The following is a 14,080-nucleotide window of genomic DNA, read 5'->3' as shown; positions in this document are numbered from 1 at the left end:
TACCGCTAGGAAACCAAAACTGCCATAACTTCTGCATATGAGCTCCGAATTGAGCAAACTCAAGCTTGTTGGATAGAGGAAGACGAGTAGCATCAAAACAACGACATAACCTCCAACATCGAAAACCGGCATAACCTCCAACCGAGAAGAGTGAAACCTCCAACCGAGAAGTGAAACCTCCAACCGGTTATAGTAAGAAGAGGCAGGGGAGGTATGCCAACAAATAGAGGAGTGAAACCTCCAACCGAGAAGAACCGGCATAACCTCCAACATCGAAAACATCATAGAAGATGCGAGTGAACTCCGTTTTCGATGAACTCGAGCTTGTCATCAAGATGACCATAAGCTCCAAAACTCACAAAGAGAAGAACCAAACAAGAACCAATAAAGATGATGCAAGGATGCAATGGTTTGAGCTCTCTATGAACGATACGATCAAGCTACTCATCGAGAGCCCCCCTTGATAGTACGGCAATCGATCCTATAACCCGGTCTCCCACCTACCATCATGAGACCGGTAAAATAAAAAACCTATCAAGAGCAAACCTTTGCCTTGCACATGGTCCACTTGAGCTAGATGATGACGATCTTGACTCCCTCAAGTTGGACCACCTTTCTTGGTTGCGTTGGCTCGATGAAGACTAGTTGATTGCTCCCCCATGCTCCACTATGGGTGAGCCACTCTTCCACACATCTTCACAAGTCCATTGTCACCACAATGGACGGCAAGCTTCAAGCATTTGATCTCTTCATGATGCTTCACTTGAACTTGCACACCGCAACATCTTCACAAGTCCATTGTCACCACAATGGACGGCAAGCTTCAAGCATTTGATCTCTTCATGATGCTTCACTTGAACTTGCACACCGCAACCTAACCCCACAAAGAACTCTCACGAAGATCATGGGTTAGTACACAAAGCGTAATTGACAATGCTCACCACACCATGGGATCGCTTGATCCCTCTCGGTACATCTTGTGCGCTTTGTGTGTTGATCAACTTGATTCACTCTTGACTTAGTCTTGATCAACCTTGACTCTTTCCAACTCTCTTCATTTGGATGATGTCTTGAAGGTAAACATGAATGATCACACAATCTTCTTCTTCAAGACATGCTTGCAATAAGCTCAACTCTCACATGACCAATCTTTGGATAATTCCTTAATAACACCTTGATCACCACATAAACTCCTTGAAACCAACACATGGACTTCAAGAAATGCCTATGGACAAATCCTTCAAATATAACTCAAGGCAACCATTAGTCCATAGAGATTGTCATCAATTACCAAAACCAAACATGGGGGACCGCATGTTCTTTCAACGTGGACGCGTGTTTTCACACCCGCCATTTTCCCGTCATCAGCCACCTCTTTCCAACGTACTATCGAGTCTGCTTTGAACATGTTTATAGTTTATGAGTTGAACTGTTATGAAGTGTGGTACTGCTTATATCTGAATTATGCTAGTTGATGCTCTGTTTATACTCTGTTGTGCTTATGATGTGTGCTGCCGAAGTGTGGTGGTAACCTCACCAACTAGCCAAAGAGGTTACCACACACCATGTGTTGCATACAACCAAACACCATGCCTTGGGTTTGTCCACTAACATGCAGGCAACCAAACACCAGACAGTGTGGTTCTGCCCATGCAGGTAAGAGGCCATGCAGGCAACCAAACAACATGCAAATGGTGCATTTGAGGCTGCATTTGCATAGACGGGTTGGGTGGAGAAGTGTATGCAATGCGGGCACTGTAGCGTACGGCAACCAAACACGCCCCTAGTTACTTGAATTGGGACTAAAAAGGAGAATGAAAAGCTGATGGGCAGTAGTACCTCCATGGTTTGGTAGTGACTCGTTGAAGTTTGAAGGGTTCAGTGATATATGTAAGCAAGTAGACAAGGGGCGTGTTTGGTTCAAGTTTTGAACAGTAGCTGCATTGCATACACTTCTCAACCCAGTCTGGTTGAGCAAAAATAGCCCCAAATGTGTCATCTGCAAGTTATTTGGTTGTCTGCATCTAGGGTCCCTACATTAGGTAATACGTAAGTGCACTTTGTTTGGTTACCTGCATTGGCCCAAGCGGCACATGAACACGGCATTTGGTTGCATACGGCGTACATGGTGTGCTTACCTTGTACCCTAGTTGGTGAGTGATGACCCACAAGTGTAGGGGATCTAACATAGTTCTTTCGATAAGTAAGAGTGTCGAACCCAACGAGGAGCAGAAGGAAATGACAAGCGGTTTTCAGTAAGGTATTCTCTGCAAGCACTGAAATTATCGGTGATAGATAGTTTTGTGATAAGGTAATTTGTAACGGGTGACAAGTAATGAAAGTAAATAAGGTGCAGCAAGATGGCGCAATCCTTTTTGTAGCAAAGGACAAGCCTGGACAAACTCTTATATAGAGAAAAGCGCTCCCGAGGACACATGGGAATTATCGTCAAGCTAGTTTTCATCACGCTCATATGATTCGCGTTCGATACTTTGATAATTTGGTACGTGGGTGGACTGGTGCTTGGGTGTTATCCTTCCTTGGACAAGCATCCCACTTATGATTAACCTCTATTGCAAGCATCCGCAACTACAAAAGAAGTATTAAGGTAAACCTAACCATAGCATGAAACATATGGATCCAAATCAGCCCCTTATGAAGCAACTCATAAACTAGGGTTTAAGCTTCTGTCACTCTAGCAACCCATCATCTACTTATTACTTCCCAATGCCTTCCTCTAGGCCCAAACAATGGTGAAGTGTCATGTAGTCGACATTCACATAACACCACTAGAGGAAAGGCAACATACATCTCATCAAAATATCGAACGAATAGCAAATTCACATGACTACTTATAGCAAGACTTCTCCCATGTCCTCAGGAACAAATGTAAATACTCACAAATCATATTCATGTTCATAATGAGAGGGGTATTAATATGCATAAAGGATCTGAACATATGATCTTCCACCAAATAAACCAACTAGCATCAACTACAAGGAGTAATCAACACTACTAGCAACCCACAGGTACCAATCTGAGGTTTTGAGACAAAGATTGGATACAAGAGATGAACTAGGGTTTTAGATGAGATGGTGCTGGTGAAGATGTTGATGGAGATTGACCCCCTCCTGATGAGAGGATCATTGGTGATGACGATGGCGATGATTTCCCCCTCCCGAAGGGATGTTTCCCCGTAGAACAGCTCCGTCGGAGCCCTAGATTGGTTCCGCCTCATGGCGGCGATGTTTCTTCTCGAAAGCTTGCTTATGATTTTTTTCAGGGTAAAAGACTTTATATAGAAGAAGATGGACACTGGAGGCCTGCCAGGGGGCCCACAAGGCAGGGGGCGCGCCCCCCACCCTCATGGATGGTGGGTGGCCCCCCTCTGGTACTTTCTTCGCTTAGTATTTTTATTAATTCCAAAAATGACTTCTGTGGAGTTTCATGACCTTTGGAGTTGTGCAGAATAGGTCTCTAATATTTGCTCCTTTTCCAGCCCAGAATTCCAGCTGCCGGCATTCTCCCTCTTCATGTAAACCTTGTAAAATAAGAGATAGTAGGCATTAGTATTGTGACATAATGTATAATAACAGCCCATAATGCAATAAATATCGATATAAAAGCATGATGCAAAATGGACGTATCAGTGAGCTTACCCACAATGATCACACCTAGCACACCAACACCACAACACAACAATGGCGATGAATTGAGCGAAGATGATGAAGTTCTTCAGCTTCAGCCCAAACTGACGATCCACCTTAGCACCTTCCACTTTGACACCTCCAACCTTGCCACTGTCAACACTGTTGCCTCCGTGCTTTCGCACCCAGTCGGAGTAAGCTTGTTCTGCTGCCTGCCTAGTCTTGAACCCTCTATGGCTGTTGTTGCTATATGATGCCACTTGTGCACTGGCTTCTTCCCATGAACTGTAAACCCCTGGAGCCTTACCGATGAACACGTCATACCACTTTCCCTAGCAATGCATAAGAGCAAGAGTTGAGGCAGCAAATCAATGGAGCACACAAGTAGCAAGCAAAGTAGCACACAAACAACAATGGTGCAGAAGAGAAGAAGTAAAGCATGCATGATCATACGGCATAGCAAGTTCTACCGAGCACTACCATGGTGTTATCCTACCACCACACCCAAAAGCGGGTGTCGTCCTACCACCGCAAGTTCACCATCATCATGAGGGGTTAGTATGTACCACCTCACCAAAATATACAGACCATCAAATAGTTTTCCAGCCCTGGCTACACAAAATGTACGTTGTCATCGTCATCGTCATCATCGTCGCCATCGCCATCGCCGTCGGGGATCATGCACGCTCACAGGCAGCACTACTCTAGTAGTAGTGCTTTCCCAGCCAGCTCCTGAGCCACAGCACCCTATGAGCGTCTGCCATGGCAACGAACCCAACACCCTGGGCCTTGTTGTCAAGCAGGTGGCTGAGAGCTGCCATGAGAGCCTCATCGCTGAAGCCACCCTGGGTCATGACAACGCCATATAGGTCAGGGTGGACATCGAGGGGCTTGCACTCCCTGATGGTTGTTGCCACCTTCTTCACCGCCTTAGTCATGCTGCAAAAGACATTGATCTCCTTCTCCATCAGACCTCCTCTCTTCCTCTTCCTATCATGGACGGGGTCAAAGGGCTTGTCGAATGGCTTCTCAAAGGGCTTGTCAGGGCCATCAAGGACCTCGACGTCCAGGGTCCCAGGGAAGTCTGGCATGGGAGAACCAAGAGGCTCCCCCGAGCCCATGGCATGCTTCCTAGTTGCCAGCCCGAAGGAGAAAATGTGTTGCATATGGCTGTAGTTCTTATGGGTGTGTTGAGGAACTCAGCGTTCCTTGGGTGGTCCTAAGAATGAAACACAAGTGTTGTTAGTTGTGATTAGGAGTAGGCAATGGTGGACAGTATGAAAAGGAAGAGCGTTGTGAGCTAACTGCGACATGGCCGGTGTAGTGCTCTGCCTCCAGAACTATGGAGCAAGTGTTCTCATCCCATGAGGCGCCGCTAAGATCTCTCAGCTTGAACACTTGGATCCATCGACCTCTCCACTTTCTCAGGTGGTTGTACACCTGGGTGGCGGACACCTCCTGCCCACAGAACTCGAACACCTGCTTCGCAACAGTGTTCGAGTGCACCTCCTTGAAGCCCTTGTCAGTCCTAACTCCACTAGAGATGAGCTCACACATCTTGTTCAACACGAACGTGGACATAAACGGCTGCCACTTCATGTTGTTCGACCTACCATCCTTCTTTGCCTTTGCTGTTGCTACCTTGAGTGCAGCGGCAGCGGCAGCAGCAGCAGCAGCAGTAGGAGGAGTTTGCTCAACAAGCACTACTGGCACATAGACAGAATCAGACGCGAACACCTCTGAATCAGGTGCCATCTCAGCATAGGCTGCGAGTTCTCGACAAACGATGGAGGAAACTGGCTATCGGACAGGACAAGGGCCTGACTAAGATCTTGCGTCTGTGTGGTCGTGTCCTACAATTGTAGCACAGATTGACAGTAAGCATAGCACACAACATACCGGACAATCCATGAAGGCAGGAGCATACATGTACATGTTTCATCACTATCATACCAAGCACATGCTTCATCACTATCATACTAAGCACATGGTTCATCGCTATCATACTAAGCATATCGGACAATCTATGAGCAGGAACAAACATCTACAACAAACAACATGCTACAAATCACAGATCTAAGCACAAATCAACACAAGCACAAGGTTCAACTTCAAACTCTACTACTAATCTAGCCTACCACATGCTTGAACATCTAACCCTACCACAAATTGCAACCGTGGCATAGCAATCAACCATATGAGCTCACAGATAAGAGCACTAATCAACCATGCATCTACATCAAACCCTAGCTGCAGCTCAGATCTAGCTAGAAAGAACAGAGAGAAAGGGGGATTGAACTCACAAAGGCCATGGCTGCAGCTCGAGAACGAGGGGGAACGGTCGTAGAAGATCACCGCCGGCCGGTGAAGGACCGCCGACGCCGTGGACCGCCGGCAGATGAAGATGCGCCGCTTACCTGCTCGTCAGTGCCGATGCGCATCGGCGAGAAAGCTCGAAGGGAGGGAGAATGGTGGTGGGAGTTAGGGCGGTGAGGGAGGGGGCTAAATAGGGGCGGACTCAGCGGGAGGTGAGCCGAAATCCTCCCGCCGATTTTTTGGCGACGCGGGCGAGCTCGCGCCATCTCCCTGGTCGCACGAGGAGAGAAGCGCGTCGCCCTCCCCTGCGTCGCCCGAGCCAGGCTCGTGAGCTATTGCCGATTCGGGCGTTTCTCCTGGGCCTGGCCTGGAGGTGCTTTAAGTTTCATGCTATGCGGGCCGCACAGTAAACGCAGGCAACCAAACGGGCCAATTTCTTCCCGCGCGGGCCAGGCTGGGCCATATGCAGGCAACCAAAGACGCCCGAGATGTATGTTTTGATCTAGTTCTTTTTTGAACTACTATATATGTAATTTGCCACCAATATAGGTAATATGAATATTATTTTGCCTTCAGGCTACCCGTTCTAGTTTATTGCAGTGGTTAAACCCCCCACATGCATTCTTGTCAAGCTCCGCCCCTGCTCAGGAATACCCAAAATACGGTCACTAACGTCACAGGAGTGTCACCACATAAGTGCCGGCAACACATGGCCCAGTTGCATGGGGGTCGCAAAAATTTCATTTCGGGAGAGTATAAGAGCAACTCCAATGGGGTGATCCATTTCGTCCGCCGCCGTCCGTTTGGGTCGGCGCAGACAGAAAAGTCGGCCCAGCGCGCCGACCCAAACGGACGCGCGTCCGCTTTCGTCCGCCTGCCGACCCATTTCCGGCCCATTTTGAGCCGGATTTGCATCCGCGCGGACACATGACGGACGCGCACGCGCTCGCCCTCTCTCCTTCACATTGGCCTCTCCACATTCAACTGCACACCCTCGCCCGCCTGCTTTGTCGCCGACGCCGCCGGCCATTTTTTCCGATAGAAAAAGGATACATAGATAGTTCTAGCGTACACAGATAAAAGAAAAGATCAACTACTCGTCGCTTTCCGACTCCGACTCGGCAATGTCCTCCTTCGACGTCTGAATGTAGGCGTCAGCATACCGCTCGTCCTTGAAGTCCCAACCCGACGTTTCTCGTAGCTTCAGTTTCAATTGAGCGGCCTGCTTCCGCGCACGCTTGTCCTCCCGATAGGCGGCTCGCTCCGTCCTCCTCGCTTCCCTCTCCGTCCTCCTTTGCTTGTAGAACTGGCGCTCGTCAACGATGTCCTGCAGGAAGCGTTCGCACCACACCACCATGGCTTCCACGTCCATCTCGGCGATGGCGAGGCGACGCTGCCGCCTCCGGTGGACACGACGATCCTCGTCGGTGAAAAGCCGCGGGAGAGGCGCGAGATCCTGCGCCCGCTGGCTCGACGCATCGGGAAAATTCATCTCCCGACAAGGCCTCAAGAGGCGCCACGCCGCCACGTCGTGCGCGCGGGCCGCCTCTTCTGCAGTGTTTAAGGTGCCGAGGATGAGGCGTTTCTCGCCAAACCAGATCTCAGAGGAGAAGGCGCCGGAGCGGCGCTCGCGGACTCCGCGAAAATCCGAAGCACCCAAGCGGCGCAGAGGCGGCGAGGCTAGTGAGAGGGGGCAAGACGAGTGGGCGGCGGACAGAGTGTGGAGGGAGTACCTTCTTGTAACGAGCGCCGGCCGCGGCGCGCCAAAACAAGCGCGCGAACCTTACCCGCGCGCTAGGCCGATTTTCCCCCACGCACGCGAACCTTTCCCGCGCGCTGGAGCGCCAAAACCAGGGCAACGACATGGCCGCTGGCATGATCTAAAGCGCGCGCGGTCATGAAATGGGTCGGCGCGCGCGGTCATGAAATGGGTCGGCGCGTTAAGACACTGCCGACCCAAATTTAAAAAAAGGCGGACGCCGGACTGGCGGCCAACCCAAACGGATAAAAGGCGGACAAAAGCATCATTTGGGTCGGCCCGTTGAAGTTGCTCTACGCACCGTCCAGACCCACTAACACTGTCTACCCTAGCACTACCCTAGCAATGAGATCATGCGCCGCTAGATTTTGCAGTTGAGGAGCCGAGATCATGCGCAGAAGCACTACCATCATGTTACTCAGGACACTAATAACACAATTCTAGCAAGAGCACATATTTTTCTTGTAAAAAACAACAAGCATGTGAAGACTATAGGTAAAACAGTGGCCTTCAGAAAAGCCGTCTGTCGGCTATATTTTTAAGTTAACAGTTGGGACCGACATGCACGGTCCAAATGGCTTTCTTACTTTATACACACCACTCACCGAGACTCCCTGGCCAACGCCAACCCTAACAGAATCCGGAAGCACAAACTGGGACACGTCTCAGAACGTTACACTCAGGGCAATGACGTAAAGTACGTAAATAACATGGCTCTGCAGTGGCAGCAAACCATAACTCCTTTGGTGATTCGCGCAAGCCAGCAATCCGATGTCGCCGCAGCCGCCAGCCGGTCGCTCTTTGGCGGACATCTTCAAGGTTGTGGTTCGTGCTGGGGCGTGGCAGGAGAATCTGGTGCTATGGTGAAATGCACTCCTCTTCCTTGTCCAGACTGAAGGATGAATGCCACCTCAGTTGCTGCCAACGCAGCTGCCTCCTGAACATAAGTACCGTACAAAACACCGAGCAAGTTAGTGGTTACAAAAGGCTCAAACACGAATTATGATTTGTCGGAAGATCCCTTGCATACTGCTTTGATTAGAGCATTTCGAAGTTGATGTCTTTTTATAATCTAAACAGCTCCCAAAGTAGTTGAATGCAAAGAAAATGAGTACAGCCACTGAAATCCTTTTACAGTGTTGACGAGATTCATTACTCAGACATCAATGTCATAACTATGTTCATCACTTCTTTGACAAGGCACACATCAAATAAGAAAGACGAGATTTGGTAACTCAACTTCAAACAACTCATATAGGATAACAAAGCAGGTCTAACTGAAATCAGAGCTCAAGGAACATGGCAATGCAGCAATTATGAGATGTTCCAAACAAATGTAGAAGCAGCAAAGAAGAAAGATGCATATGATTGCGCTGATGTACTAACCTGTCGATGTCTGCGACGCTGCAATATACTAATTGCCCAAGCCATTATATAGAATGGGAGAAGAAAACCAGCCGCACGCAGTAAGAAAAGCTGCCAAATAATGAACCACAGATATGAATACTGATGATAATGTGCGGAGAGATGGTGCCTATGGCATGTCTTAAAAAGAGTATTTCGCTTACTGAAAACATTGCTGAAGTGTCATCATCGTCTTCATCAGTTAGAGTCAATGCATGCCTCAGTAGTAGGAGAGCCATTAACTGAACACAGGGGAAAACGTAAATAAGTAGGCAACAAACATTCTGTTACATGTTCAATAAAGGTAAATAAATCTGCAGACTGCAGTGCAGGAACTCACGACAAGAGCAGCAGACCGGCAAAAGGCAGCAGTGCTGGCATTCGTGGCTGAATAATCATCATATTCAGCTTCCATAATGTGGTTTTGTGCTACTGCCAAGATCCTAGGATCACGCAAGTCAAATGCTGTACCAGTAATGGTCCAGCCACCACTGCACACACCAAAAAAGGAGTAAACAACAATTGAATACTACTCCCTCCGATCCAAAATAAGTGTCGGTTTTAGTTCAAATTTCTAGTAAAACCACGACACTTATTTTGGATCAGAGGGAGTATACATAAACATGACACCAGACATACAGAATAAAATAACTTATGAAGTAGAATCAAATATCTATGTCTTGAATGATACAAAATTATGACATGCCTTATATCGATGGTAGTTTCATCAGGATGGGGCCTGGGAGGTGCAGTGTACCCATGTTCATACGGCTGCAGTAAGGTAATTTCCAACAACAGTTCAGGGTCGTATCTGGGGGAGGCGCATACTTTATAAAACATCTAAAAATAAATTCACCTCATGGCAGATTTCACATGTGACATCTCCTTTCTCATTGCACCATCTTTGTACACAAGCCCTGTGCGCATACTGCACAAAATAAAATATGTCAGAACATTATCCATGCACTTTACCTAGGGAGAGACCCAAATTTCATAAAAAAAAGATAAAGAAAATTAGCTTCATAAACATATTGGAAAAGCATGGCAACAAGCCAACAAGAATCAACTTGGAGATCTATTCAGCTAAGGACATAAGGACTGGCGTGGACACAGATGGAACAGAGAGAAAGCTTGATTCCACTTTTCAGGTACAAATATAAGAAAAATGTATGATTTACTGGGAGGGAGATCACAAAGAATAGAGCACTACTAAGTAGAAACATCCAATCTCGTTCAGATTTCAAAGAATCGTGACATATCAATCCAGGATGAATCACATTTGCAAATTGCCTATTGTCTATCTTAACTGGTCCATACGCACATCAAATGAATATGCTCCAAAGCATGATGGTTAGAGAACACCAAGAGGAATCTTCAACAAAATATGGACGCCAAGAGAACTATGTCATGAAGGATAAACAGTACAACAATATAACTACGCAATGAACTAAGCTCTGAGATAGGAAAAACAATGACTTTTTAGTCAGTTCTTGTTTAACAAGATATACTTAGTACCTGCTAAATTGATAAAGCTGCAAACAATGAGATAACTGAAATGTTATGAGAATTATGCTGCTTGTGGTGGTAACATGAGCACAATATTTTGGAGTTTTTTTTTCAAATGTCTTTGGAAAGTTAATCAAATCAGTGTCCCAAGTAATAGCCGACATTTAAAGGATAGTGTTGACCCCTAATCAAACAAATAAGAAGGCCAGATTGACTAACAGAGAACCACATATAAACTCCCTAACCAAACAAATGCTCTAAGGAGCATACCAGATAGACATATAGGTAAACACTGGTGCGACAAGTTAATCTTGTCAAATCACATATGCTTCCAGATAAATTGATCAAATGTGAATTAATAACAATAAAAACTTCAAGTAACAAAAACCAGAGTTTATTGAATGATGTGAACCTTAACACTGCCGGTGCAAGCACAGGGGCTCTCCAGGTTCTTAATGTCATCTTCCTCCTGACAAATACGGCACTCCGTAATCTGCAGAAGAGGTTCTTCTTCAGGAACCATGCTGTCTCCAACTGCAAAAAAGGAATGCCCTGTAATGGGCAGTGCAGTGGTGTCCCTCGATGAGGAGCTCTTGGGTGCTCCAGTGATCTCAATGGGTTCAGGCACCATTAGGCGATCAACATTGAGCATTAGATGATCCTTCACCATTTCTACTAAGTAACAAATTTTCAAACAAAAGAACTCTTTTAAAGATCCTGTTAGATCTGCTCAGAGTCCGGAATCTGATTGCTAAATAAATCTTAGCGTCCTGCTAGGAAGAGAAAAAAAAAGGAGTCAACAAATGACATGATTTCTTATAAAAAACAGTCACAAAAGAATAGGCATGTAACAGCTGAAAACCTACAATTCAACAATTATGAAGCGGATGAAGAAATTTTCCTATTTCCACAATGAGGGACCAGCGTCCTTGGTGAGAGATAAGAGGCACCAAATATTCGAGGTCCACCTTTCTGCACGAAAGTTATGCTTTCAGTAACAACAGGAACTATTGACTTACAACAAGACTCAAAATGAAGCAATCGGCGAGTTTATAAATAATGTTTCTACTTTCCACAAACACTTTAAACCGCTTACTATATGCAAAACAACTTTGTTCTCCAAATAGCAGTGTCCATCCCAACATTTTGAAGATATACACATGTTCCACAAAGATTGGCACTTCAAGATGGCCTCACATATAAATCATAGGCAGTGGAAACCAAACTAGTAAAATAATGGATAATAGCAAAAGAAATTAAAAGCATAGCATTTCAATCCTCCCAAATTCTAATCACAGAACCACATTCCTAGCACAACAATTATACAAATGTATCATATGCACCGCTTGTGCCAATGAAAATCAGCTTGAAGCCTATCAAATTACTATGGCTAAAAACAGATGAAAAGTGCCATTTAAAACGGCGGAATGCAAGACAATGTTGTTTCGCTCAATCTGGGTTGATGAGAACTTGAGGATGCTCCCACCACCGTCCTCAATCTTACAGTATGCAAGACAAGGGATGAAAAGACTAACACACCAATAATCATGTCTCCCAAGGAAACACTATCTAATGCAGTAATACTCATCTATACCAACTGCGTAGAGCAGAGCGCGCGCCCCCAATCAAAATTGCAGCGACGGAATCAGTTCCCTCGAACGCCTTTTGCCCTTTAGACAGCGAAATGTCGCCTAAACCATCAGACCCAAGCACGGATTCGAGCGAAGCGAAACGCACCGACAGACTCCGAATCCCCAATCGCGGAGCCCCAGCGCCACAATCGACCGCTATCGCGTCGAATTCACCGAAACCTCCGCCCGAATTCACCTCTCCCCGCCACGAAATGCCCGCGCCGACGACCGATCCCGCGCGAATTAACGCGGCTACGGGGAGACCGCGAGACCGAATCTCGCCTCCCCCCACGCCAGAATCCCAGCGCAACGCGACGCAGCAGCCGATTCGAGAGAGTAAAATCGGGGGGAATGGATGCGGGGAAGGAATTTCGTTACCGAGGGTAGAACTCCCAGCGGCCTGGTGCGGGCTCCGGCCTCCTCCTCCTCCTCGATCTCGCCCCGTGCGGTGGGCGCTGCCAATATATGCCGGCAATCACGACGGGGGGCTGCGCCGCGGGGCCCACGGGCGGGTAGGTCGCCTTCCACACAGCGCGACGCTCGGCCCGGCCCTACCTGCCAGCGAGAGCGGCCAGCCAGCCACAGCCTACGGCGCCCTGGCCGTGCGGCGTCGTTCAACAAGAAACGAATAAAATACACTAGAAAAAATTATTCATATGCGGTATGAAAAGAGAGCAAAGGCGTGGGAGAAATTATTTTTATTGGGTAGGTTTGGGGCTCACCCGGGCAGGCACCGGCGCTCCCTTGTAAATGGCGAGGGGGGGCGGGCAGCCCCTGGGAGGTAGGAGCCAATATTGGGAGAGAACAACATGTTTACCACATGCCCAGGCTTTTCTTGGCGCGTCCCTGCAATAGCATTGGTTCATGGACACGTTTGGGTAAAAATGCTATTATGAGGATGCCACGGTTCTATTTTTTGCAAGGGAAATAATGATGTTTGAATTTGTGATTGTCTCCATTCAAATGTACATTCGTTAGGATTATTTTGTCTGTGCGACGCCGTTCTTTAATGTGAAAATACATCAAATTGAGGGACTTTTTTCCGTTCAAAAAAAATTTTGAGGGACCTTTTTCAACACAGCACAATCGAAGTCGCTCACATACACGAGTATACACTCACATATATGAACGCACGCACTCCCTGCCCCTATGAGCAGCTTCGAGAAACGGAGCCGGCACATCATCTTGAGATTGACTAAATCGCCACATAGGACTTCGTAGTCGACGGGAACGTCTACTCCGACTGAACGCACATTGCCGGAAGGCCTAAAATAAATTCAGAAATAATGCAAGCACCAATGTCACGTCTAGAACTTGAACTCTGGTGGGCTGGGATACCACTGTTCTCCTAACCATCCAATCACAAGTTTGGTTTACAAATTGAGAGAAATTGCTCAACAGAACTTAGGCCCGTGTGAAATCACTTTCTAAAAACTTCAGTGAAAATCGTGTTTCTATGTTTTGATAAATCAGGGGAAAAAATCACATGTGGAGTAAACGAAATATAAGAAAGCTAGTATATTGTAGCTTTCTTATGGCCATTTGAGCCCTGCGTGAAAATAACTGTTGCTTTCTTATGAATATAATAAATAATATAAGACCTCGCAAAAAAATACTCCCTCCGATCCATAATATAAGAACGTTTTTGACTAGTGTCAAAAACGTTCTTATATTATGGGACAGAGGGAGTAATAAAGATAAGAAAGATATAATTATTGTAACTTCCTAATTCTCTAAAGTAATCACAATTAAAGGATTAAAATTATTTTATGCAAATTGTTTGATTTGTATAATTGAATTGTACACAAATTTTTCTT

General features: G+C 46.6%; 1 protein-coding gene across 1 annotated transcript; it reads right to left on the bottom strand.

Moving 5' to 3' along the window:
* Positions 1–8,163: 8,163 nt before the first annotated feature.
* On the bottom strand, positions 8,164–12,689 carry LOC123121689 (uncharacterized; the record flags this gene model as incomplete). The annotated part of the gene is given in 9 exon segments (XM_044541706.1): positions 8,164–8,659; positions 9,109–9,198; positions 9,291–9,368; positions 9,467–9,617; positions 9,833–9,897; positions 9,983–10,054; positions 11,045–11,402; positions 11,499–11,604; positions 12,642–12,689. Coding segments are annotated over 7 exon segments (837 nt in total). The 3' UTR covers positions 8,164–8,536.
* Between the last annotated feature and the right edge of the window lie 1,391 nt (positions 12,690–14,080).

The sequence above is a fragment of the Triticum aestivum genome, chromosome 5D (genome assembly GCF_018294505.1).
Source record: "Triticum aestivum cultivar Chinese Spring chromosome 5D, IWGSC CS RefSeq v2.1, whole genome shotgun sequence".
Lineage (NCBI taxonomy): Eukaryota > Viridiplantae > Streptophyta > Magnoliopsida > Poales > Poaceae > Triticum > Triticum aestivum.
The sequence above is the reverse complement of the archived record's forward strand: the minus strand, read 5'-3'. Positions and strand labels throughout refer to the sequence as shown.